We start from the raw sequence: 17743 nt of genomic DNA, 5'->3' as shown, positions 1-17743 counted from the left end.
CTGGCATGTACTCGGCTATGTAGAAATTTGCCCAGGTATGTCCTGTACACAAAAGGCAGGACAAATCCAACCCGGCCAATTACTGCCCCATCAGTCTACTCTGTATCGTCAGTAAAGTAATGGAAGGGGTCATCAACAGTGCTATCAAGTGGCACTTGCTTAGCAATAAGCTGCTCACAGACGCCCAGTTTGGGTTCCGCCAGGGCCACTTAGCTCCTGACCTCATTAAAGCCTTGGTTTAAAGGAAGATGGTTGTGGTTGATAGAGGTCAGTCATCTCAGCTCCAGGTGATCACTTAAAGAGTTCCTCAGGGTAGTGTACTCGGCCCAACCATCTTTGGCTGCTTCATCAGTGACCTTGCTTCCATCATAAGGCCAGAAGTGCTGATGATTGCACAATGTTCAGCACCATTCCCGACTCCTCAGATATTGAAGCAGTCCATGTCCAAATGCAGCAAAACCTGGACAATTTCCAGGCCTGGGCTGACAAGTGGCAAGTAACATTCACACCACACAAGTGCCAGGCAATGACCATCCCCAACAATAGAGAATCTAACCATCTCCCCTTGACGTTCAATGGCATTACCATCACTGAATCCCTGACTATCAACATCCTGGGAGTTACCATTGACCAGAAACTGATCATATAAATACTGTGGCTGCAAGAGCAGATCAGAGGCTAGGAAACCTGCGAATTCTCCTGACTTCCCAAAGCCTGCCCACCATCTACAAGGCACAAGTCAGGAATGTGATGGAATACTTCCCACTTGCCTGGATGAGTGCAGCTCCCGCAACATTCAAGAAGCTTGCCATTGTCCATGACAAAGCCCGCTTGATTGGCACAACATCCACAACCATTCACTCCCTCTACCACCAACGCACAGTGGTAGCAATGTGTACTGCAGAAATTTACCAAGGCTCCTTAGACAGCACCTTCAAAACCCATGACCACTACCATCTAGAAGGACAAGGGCAGCAGATAGATGGGAACACCACAGCCTGGAAGTTTCCCTCCAAGCCACTCACTATCCTGACTTAGAACTATATCGAGGTTCCTTCACTGTCACTGGGTCAAAATCCTGGAACTCGGTTCCTAACAGCACTGTGGACTGCAGCGGTTCAAGAAGGGAGCTCACAACAACCTTCTCAAGGGCCACCAGGGATGGGCAATAAATGCTGGCCCAGCCAGCGAAGCCCACATCCCGCAAATTAATTTAAAAAACAGTCGCTGGAGTCCATGACTCAGGGTCTCCAATTAGGCCCCAAAGAAATCTATGAAGAGGAATCTGGAGGCACCCTCCTTGAAGCCCCATCACAGTGCTCTCCCACACCCTCCACCAGCGCAGAGACACACACCTCGGTGGGACCTAGCTTTACATTAGACCCGGGATCGCAATCTGGTGAGCACATTGTTCTGTCTGATCAGCAGCAGGTGGTGGCAGGATCATCCCATGTGCCTGGCACTCAGAGGACTGCTGGAGGCCAGATATTTGCTGAGCCTGAGCCAGATGACGAGCCTCTGGACTCGGTCATGTCACAGTTGCTGGAGCTGCAAAGGCAAGCTTGGGAACATCAGGAGGGGATGTTGACTGCACTCCTCAGGTCGCAAGGCATGATCGAGGGGCTCGGTTCAACTTCAGGCTGAGGTGATAGCACTGGCATGCCAACTGGTAGGATGGCGGCTGCCATGGAGATCATGAATTAGGATGTCGCTCCTGCACTGGTGCACGGGCTCAACTCCATCGCTGACGCCATAGTTGGCCTCCAACAGTATATACACGAGAGGGATGTGGATACCCTTTCTCTTCAAGGAGTCAGCCAGGGGCTGTTGGGCACCCTTAGGGAAGAGGATCAGCAGGTGTACAGCTTTCCATCCAGGTGACTCCAGGAATGGCCAGCCCATTTGAATCCCCTCTTCCGGTGATCTCAGCAGCTCCAGCTCCACAGGCCGAGGAGGGTGCCACTGCCAAACAGCAGGACCCCGAAAGCAATCCGGGGCTCTCCAAGTCTCAGCCCTCCAGAGGACGCCTGCCAAGGTCATCACAGACAGTCAGCAGGCTAGCTGCACCTCCATTGTGGATGGCCAGAGAGCATCAAGACCTAGTTGCAGGGTTATGAAAGTTAAGAAGATGTAGTTGCACAGCCTGGGCACGGGTATTCATCACTTGTACATACTCTTCACTGTTGTCAATAAACTCCCAGGAATGACTCCCTGCCTATGGCTTCTTGTTCTGATGAGCAGCGTTCATGTCACTCAGATGCGAAGCCTTTCAGCAGAAGATAACAGCAGGTATCTCAGTCCAGGGCTTCTTCCCTGTGCTTTGTGCAGCCTTCAGACCAAAGTGATGGTCCGGCCTCACACTCCCTGGATACATTACTGATGCCTGCACCTCAATGGTGCTTGTCATTGCTGCCAGAATGTCGTGGGCGGGCATCACAGAGTTCTGTCATCCTCTCTGTGTGCTCTCAGCACCTTTAAGGTGGGGATGGCCCCATCTTTTTAGCATCTGTGACCAGTAGCGCTGTGCTCCAGAAAGGCTCAGGTTTGAAGCTGGACAAAGGATCAGATGCTTCTAAAGTTTCATGGCTGCGTCTCTATGATATGACCCTGATCACAGAGCACAAGCAAACTGCCCTTGGCCAAACAGGCGTCAGACATCCTCTGAAGCTTTATGAAGATATATGGAGCATCCTCACTGCATGTCGTCAAGATCCTCCTGCAATCGAATGACTATCAGGGCCTCCACTGCTTCTCCCATGACAGGAGCATTATCACAAAGGTTATCTGTGTTGCCATAAGCCAGACTGGAGTCAAACATTCATTGATGCAAAGTGAAGTTCTATGGTGTCATCTCACTGCATGCCATTGTCATCCTCCACAAACCTAGCAGCTATGAGGGCCTCCTGAGCATGCCTGCCTCATCTGGCCAATGTGAGCGCCTCATCCCCATCATCGTCGCCTTCGAAGACCTCCTCACCCTCATCCCCAATGGCGTCCCCTTCATTGGAGGAGACTTCCAGCTCTTCCATCTGCTGTTCAGCCAACTCCTCTCCCTGTTGCAGCACCAGGTTGTAAAGGGAGCAGTAGACAATGACAATGCATGACTCTTTCTGTGGACTATATTGCAGGGCGCCACCAGACTGGCCCAGGTACTGGAACCTCGTTTTCAGCACCCTGATGGTCTGCTCCACCAAGTTGCAAGTTGCAGCATAAGCCTCATTACCCCTTCGCTCTGGTGCAGTCTGAGGCTGCCGCACCGATGTCATCAGCCACTTCCTCGGTGGGTAGCCCATGTCCCTGAGGAGCCATCCTTGCAGCTTCTGTGGACCCTGGAACACTTCAGTGATCTGTGGCCAACTGAGAATGTAGGAATCCCTGGAAACGATGCACGGACCTGCAGGATGCATTTGTGGTGGTCACACACCAGCTGCACATTCAGTGAATGGATTCCCTTGCGGTTGACATAGTTGACCACGTGTTATGGAGATCTGAGTACCACATGAGTGCAGTAGATGGCACCCTGCACCTGTGGGCAACCAAGATCTGGGCAAATCCAGTTGCTCTGGCATCCTGGCTGTCCTGGGCAAAATGCACAAAGTTGTGTGCCGTCGCAAAGATGGTATCCGTGACGTCTTGGATGCATATGTGGGTGGAGGTTTGTGATATCCCTTAGAGGCCACGTATGGAGCCCTGAAAGGAACCATTGGCATAGAAATTGAGCACTGTGGTCACTTTCATGGCCACTGGCAGTGGATGCCCTCCATGTCCCTGTGGCGCCAAATCCTGCAGTAATTGGCGGATGTGACCAACCAGTTCCCTAGACATGCGCAGTCTTTGGCAACACTGGTTCTCGGTCACTGCAGGAATGAAAGGTGCCACCAGCAGACCCTGAGCCTAGCTAGGCACCTAGCAGCAACAGCTTGTTGTGGCTGTGTGGGAACCCCAGCCGGCCCTTCTTCTAGAGGGTGCTGCTCCTCCCTCTGCGTAGCCTGGTGCCTCAGTCACTCTCTTCTCAGCCGTCTTCGCTCTCTGTAAGCCATAATGAAGCACTCAATTGCACAGTGTAATTAAAACAAATCCAATTGCTTGAACCCAGACTTTTTGATATCTTTAAAATAATAAAATCCATTGACATCAATTTCTTGCAAACAGCTGCCATCCTGCTCCTAGCCTTAACTGTAAATTGTCCCACAGGCAGAAATTCAAGCTGAACTGTTCAAAAAGGTGGTTAAGATAAAATCCATAGATGTTTTTTCAAACTAATATAAAAGCCTAAAAATTAGTAGCATTATCAAAATCTTACAACTGGATGAGCAGAAATTGCATCCAATTCAATACTGAGAAGACTGCAGTAATTGTCTTTGGTCCCCACCACAATATTTGTGAGCCTCTAATTCTGGCCTTTTGAGCAACCCTGATTTTAATCACTGCCCCATTGGTGGCCGTGCCACCAAGTGTTTGGGCCCTAAGCTCTGAAATTCCCAACATGTACCTCTCTACCTCGCTTTCCTCTCTTAAGATGCCCCTTGAAAGTTACCTCTTTGGCAAAGCTTTTGGGCATTTGGGCCAAATTTTGGGCCTTATCTGGGTTGGTGTGGAATTTTGTTCTATAAACCTCCTGTGAAGCACATTGGGTCTTTTCTTTACATTAAAGGCATAAAAATATAAGTTGTTGTTGAGTGTATTGCCCATGGTAGATGGGTCAGTTACCAGAGAATGTATATTTAAGGTAATTGATAAAAGAACCAGGGAGAGATGAGGAGAGTATTTTTACACAGCGAGTTGTTGTGACGACCTGGAATGCACTGCCTGAATAGTTGCTGGACATAGATTCGTTAATAATTTTCATAAAGGATTTGGATATTTACTTGAAGTGGAGACCTTTGCAGGGCTATGAGGGAAGGGGAGTGGGACTTATTGGATAAAGGGCCATGTTGGGCCAAATGGCCTCATTCAGTGCTGTATATATTGCTTGAGAATAAATGTAGCTCTCTGCTTTAAAGAGTGTCTGGTCTGTCTATTTGTGATCTCAACACTATTGTTTCTGTGATGGTCAGGATGCTGAGCACAGGATTGGTGGAGACTACAAGCTGATCTCCATGCTGCACAGTACATTGGAAGTGCCCTGGATTGCTGGGTTCCAACTGACTAACGGAACTCTCCCCCTTAACTCTATAAGGCTCTGTGTTATAGTGAGCCACCCAGACCAGGAATGCCCCAGGTTAGACCCTATTTTATGTGGAGGTTTGTGAGGATTAGACCCCTGACCTAGAATGGGAAATTAACAAAGCAATTCCATTCTGATCCCTTTGCCATGAGTGATTGGTGTAAACTGTTTGAACCAAGTGATGTGCAAGAGAAAGATCAGACTGGAAGGCCCCTACAATGGAATCATTAGAGAACAGATGCTCCTTGGAATCCCATTGTGTTCCACCTAAAAAAGAATGAATTTGTATTTATGCAGTGCCTTTTGCAATCTTAAGTCATCCCAAAAGGCTTTATAACCAAATTAAGTACGTTTTAAGTGTAGTCACTGTAGTAATGTTGGAAATGTGGCAGCCAGGTTGTGCACATGAAGATCCTGCAAACTGTAATGTATTACCGCTTTTTGGCGTAGTTGGTTGAGGGATAAATAGTTACCAGGCCACTGGAGATATCTACACTGCTTTTCATAAAATAGTGCCATGGGATCCTTTGCATCCAACTAAGAGGGCAGACAAGGCCTCAGTTTAACATTTCATTCAAAAGATGGCGCCACTGACAGTGCAGCACTCCCTCTGTACTGGTGTACCAGCCAGGATTAATGGCTCAATTACCCGACTTAGGATCTGCCCTGTCAGGAGAAGGGGGAAGGAAGCCCGCCATTGCTCATTTGTGTCTTGCAGCTGCTATTCTCAGTCAATCAATAAAAATAAACATTTGTTCTCCTTTCTGTGATCCAGGACAAGACCAGTGGTTACACGCCGGCCCACCGAACAATGAGTATATGGACCAGAGCTTCCAGCACCTAAGTGGGATTCTGAACCTTCCTCCACCAGATGTCGCAGTGAAGGAGGCTTTAAGTAATGCTCAGCTAGTTGGAAAACCACTGGAATCATGGGTGTACGAGAGCGTGGGCAAGTTCTGGTCAGCTACCAACACCTGTGCAGTGGAACCTTCACCATGCCCATTACTGCCACCCTGTCAAAAGACTAGCTGGAGTTCTCTATCAGATGACCCCAAATCTGAACTGGGACCAGTCAAAGGTGATGGGCGTCTGAGGTAGCATAGGAGAGGTGGGGGGGGGGGGGGGTTGGGGGTAAGGGCAGTGCACAGGAGTCAAGCCAGCAGAAAGAAACCCAAATGTGAGCTGGCGTGTTGATCCAATGTCCTGTCACTGGTAGACAGAAAAATTATAGCAATGTGTTAAAAAGACAATGCATAGAGTTTAAGAGGAAGGGGAAGAATGGATCACAGATCCCTGCATCACAAAGTCATCCCAATCCAATGCAGCGATTAGATCTTTGGCAGGCGTTGAACTGAAGAGTCTGTCCTCGGCACATTGTGGCTGCATGAGGAATTATTGAACAGTGGTCCCTGGTTGAATGGCCATCAGTTGAACTTGGGGGAGCCCCATCATTCCTGGTTTCACCCGACTGTCTCTGGAATCTTTGTTGCTCCACAATGTTGCTAGGATTCTGTTTGTGGTTGAATTTTGAGCAAACTGTTGTTGGGTGGGATGATATGAATTGATCCAATAATTTGAAAGTCATTACCACATTCCTTAGAGGAAAACACCAACTAATTATGATGTTAAACATATTAACATATGGCCCCAACTTCAGAACTCTTCATAAAGACATTGTTTATTGAAAAATACAGTCTCCAGTTTTTGCTCATCAAGCAGAATGATATCTGTGTTGGGGAATGGAGCACTTTCCACTCCAGGCATCCAGTATCAGCATCAAACACTTCCATGCATTCAGCATGGGTTAGACACAGAGTAAAGCTCCCTCCACACTGTCCCAACAATAAAATTCGATCCCAATCTGAGAAGTGTGCTTTTTAGTGTAGGTGTATGATTTTCTTTCCACTCTAGCCATCCTGAGTAAAATTGTTGATGTAGTGATGAATTAACAAATATGGAAAGAACTTATTTCTAATTGGCCTGATCACTTTCACAGGCTTAATATCCATTTTATTATAATTGAAATCCAGTCACTTTTTTGACTCACTAAAAAGAAATAAGCAAGCAGATGAGGACATAAAAATCGCAAGCAATGATTCTTAAAAGAGCCGTATAATTTCAGACTAATGTCTGGTTAGCTGGGGCAGTAGTGAGGCTCAGTGAACCTGGGTTCAGAAAAGACTTAAGATAATCCAAGTTTCTCACTCTCAACCATGAACCAGCGACCTCTACTGTCCCTGAGGTGAGGGCAGGATTGGATTCATCACATGGTTTTCTGTGGTTGAATTGCCTGTCAACACCCACTGTCTTGGCTGATAAAGAATAACCAATTGTGTGAGGTACAGATTTCAGGTGATGACAAAATAATAGGGGTGGGAAATGAGCAGAATTTCTTTACCCAGTGAATTAAGATCTGGAATGCACTGCCTAAACAAGTGGTGGAGGCAGATTCATGAGTAACTTCCAAATGTAAGTTGGATAAATATTTCAAAAGGAAAAATTCGTGGGTCTCTGGGGAAAGAGCAGGAAGTTGGACAAATCAGATAACTTCCTCAAAGAGCCAATAATTGCATATTGCACCACATGGCTGCCTCCTGTGCTGCATATTTCTACACTCAGAGGGTGAGGTGTGCTGCACCCCAGTAAAGAAGGATATTTTTAAAAATATTTTTCATTACGGAACAATTGTTGGCACGAAACCTAGTTTTCATTTGAGAAACATACGATGCTTCCTGTACCAGAGCAGCATCCTGGCTGACATCACTCCCCCATTCCTTCTTTCAAACAAAAACGTTCAGACTCTGGCATTGAAAGATTTTGTTCTTTGAAAGGTCCTTCCATTTGATTTTACTATCCAACTTGTTTTGATGAGGACAGTACCAAATGAAACATTGTATAGTTTCTGTAATATAGAAAATGTTATGTATATAGTATATAGTTACTTCGGTATGTGACTATATTACCACATTATTACATATGACCAAACACCTTCCCTGATTCAGCTGTCAAGATCTGTATCTTGCTTTTTTACCCTGCCCCTCAAAACACACAGAGAAATGAGAATTCATATTTTTTCAATAATAAAGTATACACTGTTTGTCTGTAGAAACCAGTAACTTGTTTTTTGAAGTAGACAAAATTTGCAAGTCCCAGTTATTTGCTAAAGGAATGAAGCCACAAGATTCCACAGTTTAAAAACAGAATAATATTTTACTGTACAAGTGTAAACAAAGCAAAGACTAAATACAATCTATCTTATGCTCTAACATCCAGAATTTACAAGTTTAATATGAATTAACAAGCAAATTGTGGTTGAATGATAAATTGCAAATTAAATGGCAGTAACAACTAAGGCAGGTGTTATTAATTGCCTCAGCAGACCACTCAGATTTTAGTGATCAGTTTGAGTCACAAAGTCTTTCAAGCTCTTTCTTCCTCATAAGGAATTTCAGCTCCCCTCCTTCTGGGAGCTAGTCTGACCTCCAGTTGACAGCAGTGCACAACCAACCTGAGTTCCACGGGCATAGTCCTCACCATAAATGGCCTATGTCTACAGAACCTGTTCACTTCAGTCTGAATGGGGTAAGCCCACCAATCTTATCTTTCAGTAACAGAAACAGCTGCAGCATATTATTCTCAGCTTCTGAACCTGTACTGTCATCTTCAGTTTTCTTCAGCTTGCTTGTTCTGCATCAGTGGCCTCAACAACTGTTACTGCTGCTTGGACTGAACTGTGTTCTTTTATATCTTTCAACAACATTTCAGTTTTGATTTCCCAAATTCAGTTTGTTTGTGGTTTTCTTAGAAACTGGGAAGTTCAGTTTCAATTCTAGGTTTACTTTTTGTGCTTCCCTTTCAATTTCATTTCTCAGTTCAGTTTCTGTTCTAAGTTAGGGCCTGCCTCAAAAATATACAAATTAAATTTGAAAAATGCAGATTCCTTCACACCTTTATCCCTTAGGGAAAAAGAAAGCTTTACAGTAGTGAAGGTTTCTTTACAGTAGCTTTTTAATACAACATGTTCTTATAAACATTTTAACCAATATGTAATAACATACTGTACATCTTATCTTATTTCACATTACATATATATTTACCAAGTTATAAGGGCTTAACCAAAGCAAAAGCAAGTAAATATAATAAGTAGGATTAGCAGAATTCAAACATCATAGAATTGTCATAACTCAGAGCCTGCCTTTTCTCATATACGTTTTCTTTAAAGTTTGGACAGAGCTTCAGCAATTACATTGTTCTCCCCAGCAACATGCTCAAGTTTTAGGTTTAAGGGCTGCAGCAACAAACTCCAGTGAAACAACTGAAGATTCTTAATGTGGAACTTTTGCAAAATCAGCAGTGGATTTTGGTCAATGTAATGTTTCTCCTTGATTATTCGAAACATGTACTTCAAATTGTTGAAAAGACAAGACTTAACGTCTCCTTCTCAACGATGGAGCATTTTGTTGACATGTATTGAGTTTTCTTGAGAAATAACTGATTGAATACTCTATAGCAATATCATCCTCTAATAGCAGCACTGCTCTTATGCCTACCTTACGGGCATCAATGGATATTTTGAATGGTTTATTGAAAATTGGAGCAGCCAAAACAGGTTAAGTCTTGTCTTTTGTCTTCAACAATTTGAAGTATATATTTCGCATAATCAAGAGAGAAGCATTAATTTACACTGATCATAATTCACTGGTATTTTTTGGAAACGTTCTGCATGAAGAAACTTAGAGTGTTTATTAATATGGCTTTCAACCTCTCAAAGATGGTCTGACAAGACTCTGTCCAGTTAAATCTTTAACAAGCTTGTGAATGGAGCAACCGCCATAATGAAATTTGGAACAAACTTCAGGTAGAACCCACACATTCTGGCGAAAAGTTTGGTATTCCCCGTTTTGTTTTAGGGACAGATAAGTCCATAATTGCTTAAACTTTAGCTTCTCTGGGCAACACTTTACCTTGCCCCACGACATGTCCCAAATAGGTAGCTTTGGCTTTGACAGACTAACTTTTCACCAAATTTATCACCAAATCAACTTTTTGTAGTTTATGTGTAGTGCACTTAAGCGTTCTACATGTTCTTCCCAAGTGTTACAGTAGACTAACAGATCATCGATGCCCAGTTGTGTAATCCAGAAATTATTTGTTTTGTCAACCTTTGAAATATAGCTGATGCATTCTTTATTCCAAGTGACATAAACTTATGTTGATACAGGCCACCTTAAGGTTATGAAAGCAGAGATTTCTTTGGCTTGATCTGTTAGTGGAATTTGCCAGTAACCTTTAAGCAAATCAATCTTGCTAACAAAGTCTGAATTTCCAATTCTATCAATGCATTCCTCAAGTCAAGGAATTGGATAAGGGTCAGTTTTTGTTGCAGAATTAACTTTCCTGTAATCAATGTAGAACCTAAGTGATCCATCAGGTTTATGTACCAGAAAGACTTGAGAACTTCACTTACCTTGACATGGTTCAATGATATCATTGTCCAGATAAATATAATTTCCTCTTTTACTTGAGCCAATTTTCCAGAGTCAGTAATGGTTTTGCTTGATCGTTATAGCATTTCCCAAATCAATGTTATACATAGCTAAAGACATTCGCCTTGATCTATCAATACACAAAGACTCACTTTTTAAGTAATTTATGAACATAAGAACTAGGAGCAGAAGTAGGCAATTCAACCCCTCGCGCCTGCCCCACCATTCATTACAATCATGGCTGATCTCATTTCGGCGTCAACTCCAATTTCTCGCCCTCTCCCCATAACCTTTCAGCCCATTACTAATTAAAAATCTGTCTATCTCCTCCTTAAGTTTATTCAGCATCCTAGCATTCTGAGGTAGTGAATTCCCCAGATTCACGACCCTTTGAGAAAAGTAATTCTTCCTCATCTCTGATTTAAATCTACCACCCCTTAGCCTAAAACTATAGCCTCTCGTTCTAGAATGCTCCAGAAGGGGAAACATCCGCTCCACATCTACTTTGTCCACCCCCTTTAGTATCTTATATACCTCAATTAGATCTCCTCTCATCCTTCCAAGCTTTAGCAAGTATAGGCCTAATCTGCTCAATCTCTCCTCATAAGACAAGCCTATGTAAACCTGAGACTTCTCTGGAAGATAGTGCAATCACCTCTGTATTTGATTGCTGGTAGTTCGATCTGAGAACTTTCAATCTTGGACTCACCGTTTCAACCGTCAAATGCATTCATATCACCATTTTTCTTCCTATTTGGAGTACACTCACAGGTTGATCATAGCCTCCCTAACAATATTGTCTCAGAAGATTTATATGACACAATCATTGATGTTTCCTGCTATCTGAGATATTAATTACATAGTTTACCTCATTTTGTCCCTTTTTAACACAAAAAGGGACATAAAACATTTGTCCACTAAACTCAGCTTTGAGTGGTTCACCTGGCAAAGGTAACAAAATCAGTACTTTATTCCCAGGTTTCAGCTGTCTTTTCCACTCGGTTTTTCATTTGTTAAGAAATTTTATTATGTTCCAGAGCAACTGCACAGCTTTTGACAGTCTTTCTTGAAATTTGGACATGTAGTCTAAGAGAGTAATTACTTCTGCTTGAGCTATAATTTTCTCTTTAATTTAAGTGGTCCCCCCACTTCATGTCCATAGACTAACTCAAAGGGAATGAATCGAGTTGACTCATTCAGTGCGTATCTAATGGCAGATAATAAAAATGAAATTCCTTATCCCAGTCCTCAGGATATTCAAGAAAAAAAGCTCTAATAATTGTTTTAAACATTTGATGGCATCTTTCCAATGCCTCTTGAGTCTGTGGGTGGTACACAAATAATTTAATCTGATATACTCCTAAACTATGCATTGTTTCATATAATACTTGTGATATAAAATTTGATCTCATTTCCGACTGAACTTCTCTGGGTAACGCATACAAAGAACAAAGAAAAGTACAGCACAAGAACAGGCCCTTTGGCCCTCCAAGCTTGCGCCGATCATATTGCCTGTCAAACTAAAACATTTTGCACTTCCGGGGTCCGTATCCCTCTATTCCCATCCTATTGTATTTGTCAAGCTGCCTCTTAAACACCACTATCATTCCTGCTTCCACCACCTCCTCTGGCAGCAAATTCCAGACGCTCACTAACCTCTGCATAAAAAACTTGCCCCACACAATTCCTCTAAAGTTTTCTCCTCTCACCTTAAATCTATGTCCCCTAGTAATTGACTAGGAAAAAGCTTCTGACTATCTACTCTGTCCAGGCCGCTCATAATTTTGTAAACTTCTATTAAGTCACCCATCAATCTCCGTCGCTCTAGTGAGAAGTTTCTCCAACCTCTCCTCATAGCTAATAACCTCCAGACCAGGCAGCATCCTGGTAAACCTCCTCTACACCCTCTCCAATGCCTCCATATCCTTCTGGTAATGTGGCGACCAGAATTGCACGCAATATTCCAAGTGTGGCCTAATCAAGGTTCAATACAGCTGCAGCATGACTTCCCAGCTTTTATACTCTCAATACCCCTGTCGCTGAAGACAAGCATGCCATATGCCTTCCTGACTACTTTATCCACCTGTGTTGCCACTTTCAATGACCTGTAGACCTGTACACCCAAATCCCTCTGCCCGTCGATGCACTTAAGGGTTCTAAATATTCAAAATAAATAAATAAATTCTAAATACCTAGAGAAAAACTGGATTAACCCTTCAGCTACCACCTTCACATCACTTTTTCTTAAGGGCATTATCTCTGAGAATCGGGTAGACAAATCCATAATAGTTAAAGGGACATTGAAGCCCAGTTTTGGTTTTGGGTAAGGGTCCGACACAATTCACTAGAACCTTACAAATTAGTTAATCAAAAGCAGATATTGGGATAAGTGGAGCTGGTTTAATTGACGAGTGGGGCTTTGCAATCAGTTGACAAGTATGAGATGTCTTGCAGAACTCAACCACATCTCCATGCAATCCTGGCCAGTAAAATTGTTTTAACCTGAGTTTTTCTTATTCCCAAATGACCTACCATTGGAATCTCATGAGCAATTCTTAAAATTTCCCTGTGGTAACTAGGAGGGACAACAATTTGATGGACTAAAGTACACTCTTCATCACCTGATCTCCAATGAGATTTCCACTTCCTCACCAATATGATAATATTCAGGGACCTTTTCTGATTCCTCCTCAGAATACATCATCTGAAAAATCCCCACAAACCAGGATAGAAACAAAAGAAAATAGAAGCAGGAGTAGGTCATTTGGCCCTTTGAGCCTGCTCCATCATTCAATACGATCATAGCTGATCCTCTATCTCAACGCATATTCCCGCTCTCTCCCCATACCCCCTGATGCCATTAGAGTCTAGAAATCTAGAGTCCAGAATTTATATGGCTAGTCCAGTTCAGTTTCTGGTCAATGGTAACCCCCAGGATGTTGTTAGTGGGGAATTCAGTGATGGTAATGCCATTGAACATCAAGGGGTGATGGTTGGATTCTCTCTAGTTGGAGATGGTCATTGCCTGACACTTGTGTGGTGTGAATGTTACTTGCCACTTGTCAGTCCAAGCCTGGATATTGTCCAGGTCTTGCTGCATTTGGACATGGATTGCTTCAGTATCTGAGGAGTCGCGAATGGTGCTGAACATCGTGCAATCATCAGCAAACATCTTCACTTCTGACCTTATGATGGAAGGAAGGTCATTGATGAAGCAGCTGAAGATGGTTGGGCCTAGGACACTACCCTGAGGAATTCCTGCAGTGATGTCCTGGAGCTGAGATGACAGATCTCCAACAACCACAATCATCCTCCTTTGTGCTCGGTATGACTCCAACCAGTGGAGAGTTTTCCCCCTAATTCCCATTGACTCCAGTTTTGCTAGGGCTCCATGATGCCACTCTCGGTCAAATGCTGCCATGATGTCAAGGGCAGTCACTCTCATCTCTCCTCGGGGATTCACCTCTTTTGTCCATGTTTGAACCAAGGCTGTAACGAGGTCAGGAGCTGAGTGGCCTTGGCGGAACCCAAACTGGGCATCAGTGAGCAGGTACTGGTAAGCATGTGCTACTTGTTAGCACTGTTGATGACCCCTTCCATTACTTTACTAATGATCGAGAGTAAGCAGTAATTGGCTGGGTTGGATTTCTCTTGCTTTTTGTGTACCAGACATACCTGGGTAATTTTTCACATAGCTGGGCAGATGCCAGCATTGTAGTTGTACTGGAACAGCTTGGCTAGGTCCTGGAGCATGAGTCTTCAGTACTATTGCCGGAATGTTGTCAACATCCAGTGCCTTTAGCCGTTTCCTCATGTCATGTGGAGTGAATCGAATTGGCTGCAGACTGGCACTTGTGATGCTGGGGATCTCCAGAGGAGGCTGAGATGGATCATCCATTTGGCACTTTTGACTGAAGATCGTTGCGAATACTTCAGCCTTATCTTTTGCACTGCTGTGCTGGGCTCGTCCATCATTGAGGATGGGGATATTTGTGGAGCCTCCTCCTCCAGTGGGTTTTTTAATTGTCCACCACCATTCACAACTGGATGTGGCACGACAGTAGAGCTTAGATCTGATCCGTTGGTTGTGGGATCGCTTAGCTCTGTCTTATCACTTGCTGCTTATGCTGTTTGTGACAAACTTGCCTGCCACAAGTCGTCCTGTTTTATAGTTTCACCAGGTTGACACCTCATTTTTAGGTATGCCTGGTGCTGCTCCTGGCATGCCCTCCTGCACTTTTCATTGAACCAGGGTTGAACCCCTGGCTTGATGGTAAAGGCAGTGATGAAGATTTGCTGGGTCATGAGGTTACAGATTGTGTTCGAATACAATTCTGCTGCTGCTGATGGCCCACAGTGCCTCATGGATGTCCAGTCTTGAGTTGCTGGATGTGTTCAAAATCTATCCCATTTCGCATGGTGGTAGTGCCACACAACACAATGGAGGGTATCTTCAATGTGAAGGTGGGACTTCATCTCTACAATGACTCTCACTCCTACCGATACTGTCATGGACAGATGCATCTGCAGCAGGCAGGTTGGTGAGGATGAGGTCAAGTACGTTTGTCCCCCTTGTTGGTTTCCTCACCATTTGCTGCAGACCTGGACTAGCAGCTATGTCATTTAGGACTCAGCCAGCTTGGTCAGTAGTGGTGCTACCAAGCCACTCTTGCCACCCTCAGTGCTTCCTCCAAGTGATGTTCAACCTGGAGGAGGGCTGATTCATCAACTGAGGGAGGGCAGTAGGTGGTAATCAGCAGGATATAGTGATTTGTTACAACTGAGTGGCTTGCTAGGCCATTTCAGAGGGCACTTAACAGTCAACCACATTGCTGTGGAGGCCTGACCTGATAAGGATGACAGATTTCCTTTCCTAAAGGGGCATTAGTGAATCAGATGGGTTTTTAACAACAATCGACAATGCTTTCATGGTCATCATTGGTAATTCCAGATTCTTATTGAATTCAAATTCCACCATCTGCCGTGGCAGGATTCAAACCCAGGTCCCCAGAGCATTATCCTGGGTCCCTGGATTACTAGTCCAGCAACAATACCACTATGCCATCGCCTCCCCCCAGGTACAACACTTAAGCTGTGTTGTACCTGGATCAGGGTTTTTATCTTCCAATCCCAAAATGTGCACTCAATTATGTCTGTTTTTTTAGCCCCTGCTTTTAACTCTGGACTGTCATCTTCAGTCTTCTTCAGCTTGCTTGTGCTCCATCAATGGCCTCAACAACTGCGTCTACTACTTGGACTGTCTTGTTTTATATCTTTTAACAAGGTTTACGTTTTGATTTTCCAAACTCAGCTTTTTTGTGGTTTCCCTAGTCTCTTCTTTGCCTTCACCTATCACTGGCCCTCTATCCAGCTCTACCTGTCCCACCCCCCTCAACCATCTTATATTTCTCCTCATTTCTATATTCCCTAGTTCTGATGAAGAGTCATTCGGACTCAAAACGTTAACTGCATTCCTCTCCGCAGATACTGTCAGACCTGCTGAGTTTTTCCAACTTTTTATTATCAGAAAAATGTGAGGTTGTCAATTTTGGCAGGATGAATAAAAAAGAGGAATATTATCTAAATCTGGTGGGTGACCCCTGGCCCAGGGGCTGGATCTGACCTGTTGCACTTTTTCATCCGCCTCCATGTTCTGATGCCTGAGCCTTGGCCGCAGTCAGGAGGGGCCCAGGCTATGGGGAAAGCCTGAGGCCCAAGATTCAAGAGCAGGGCAGCGTCAGGAAGCTGTTGGCTGCTGATTGGGTGGTGAAGTGTGAGTAACCCGAGGTGGGGGAGAAAGGGAGCAGTTCACCCCCCTCCCAGCTCCATTGGTGTCCCAGGACAGCAACTCAGCCCCTGCACACTGAGGAAGAGGCACAGGTGTAGCCTTGGACTGGGAGTTGGCCAGAGCCTTGGGTTGTTGAGTTACTGCCCTGGGCTGGTTTGGGGGTGAGACAGAGTGGGAAAGTAGAGAGAGACTGACAGACAGACAGATTGTCAGTCTGTCTGTCTCTCTCTCTCTCTCCTTTCCCAATGTTAGAAATACAGGTCCCTTTAAGAGTAAACCAGGACAAGCTTCAGAATGAATTGGGAGCAGTTGATGCTCATTGAAGCCTGTGCATAAGAGCTGGGTTTTATAACAGTAGAGCAGTTTGCTTTTGGGTAGGGAACGATCTAGAAGGGAATAGTGGAATCTGGTACTATACTATAAAACTGAACTATAGTTTAACAATTAAATAGTTGTGATTCACAGAATGTCTTCTGCTGCTAGATTTGGTAAAAGGGTATCTATATATTAAACACAGAAAAAAGGGGGAAGAAAGAAATAGAGAGAGAGTTACTTATTAAGGAAAAGCAAACTTAGCTATGGCATTAAACCAGTGGGTGAGTTGAACATTTCTGTATTCTCTCTGACATAAAAAGCAACTTAATATTTTCTTTATGAGCAGCCCTTGATGAGAAAAAGGTTCTATGCCCCTGAGCTAAACAGTGAGAGATTGGAGAGATCTGAGATGCGGAGGGATTGGGGTGTCCTAGTGCATGAATTACAAAAGTTTAGTATGCAGCTGCAGCAAATAATTAGCAAAGGTAACAGAATGTTATTGTTTATTGTAAGGGGAATTAAATACAAGAGTAGGGAGGTTATGCTTCAGTAATACAGGGCATTGGTGAGACCACATCTGGAGTACAGTGTGTAGTATTGGTCTCCTTGTTTAAGGAAAGATCTAAATGCATTAGAATCCACTCAGAGAAGGTTTACTAGATTAATACCTGGAATGGGTGGGTTGTCTTATGAGGAAAGGCTGAACAAGCTAGGCTTGTATTTGCTGGAGTTTAGAAAAATAAGAAATGACTTGATTGAAACACAAAAGCCCGAGAGTACTTGACAGGGTGGATGTCAAAAGGATGTTTCCTCTTCTGGAAGAAGCTAGAACTCGGTCACTGTCCTAAAGTGTATTCAAAATTGGCTTAGTTGTAGAAGGTAGAAGGTGATGACAGAAGGCTGCTTTAGTGACTGAAAGCAAGTGGCGTACCACAGGGATTTGTGCTGGGTCCCCTGTTATTCGTCATTTATATAAACGACATAGAT

The 17743-nt window shown here is 44.0% G+C and overlaps 1 protein-coding gene across 1 annotated transcript in view; it reads left to right on the top strand.

Annotated features, from left to right (window-relative positions):
* Positions 1–8276, top strand: part of xylt2 (xylosyltransferase II) — a 324124-nt gene extending 315848 nt beyond the window's left edge. The window contains exon 12 of the mRNA XM_041216822.1: positions 5943–8276. Within this exon, the coding sequence (XP_041072756.1) occupies positions 5943–6265 (323 nt within the window). The 3' untranslated portion in view covers positions 6266–8276. The remainder of the gene's footprint in view (positions 1–5942) is intronic.
* Positions 8277–17743: the final 9467 nt, after the last annotated feature.

This window comes from Carcharodon carcharias, chromosome 22 (genome assembly GCF_017639515.1).
Source record: "Carcharodon carcharias isolate sCarCar2 chromosome 22, sCarCar2.pri, whole genome shotgun sequence".
Lineage (NCBI taxonomy): Eukaryota > Metazoa > Chordata > Chondrichthyes > Lamniformes > Lamnidae > Carcharodon > Carcharodon carcharias.
The sequence above is the reverse complement of the archived record's forward strand: the minus strand, read 5'-3'. Positions and strand labels throughout refer to the sequence as shown.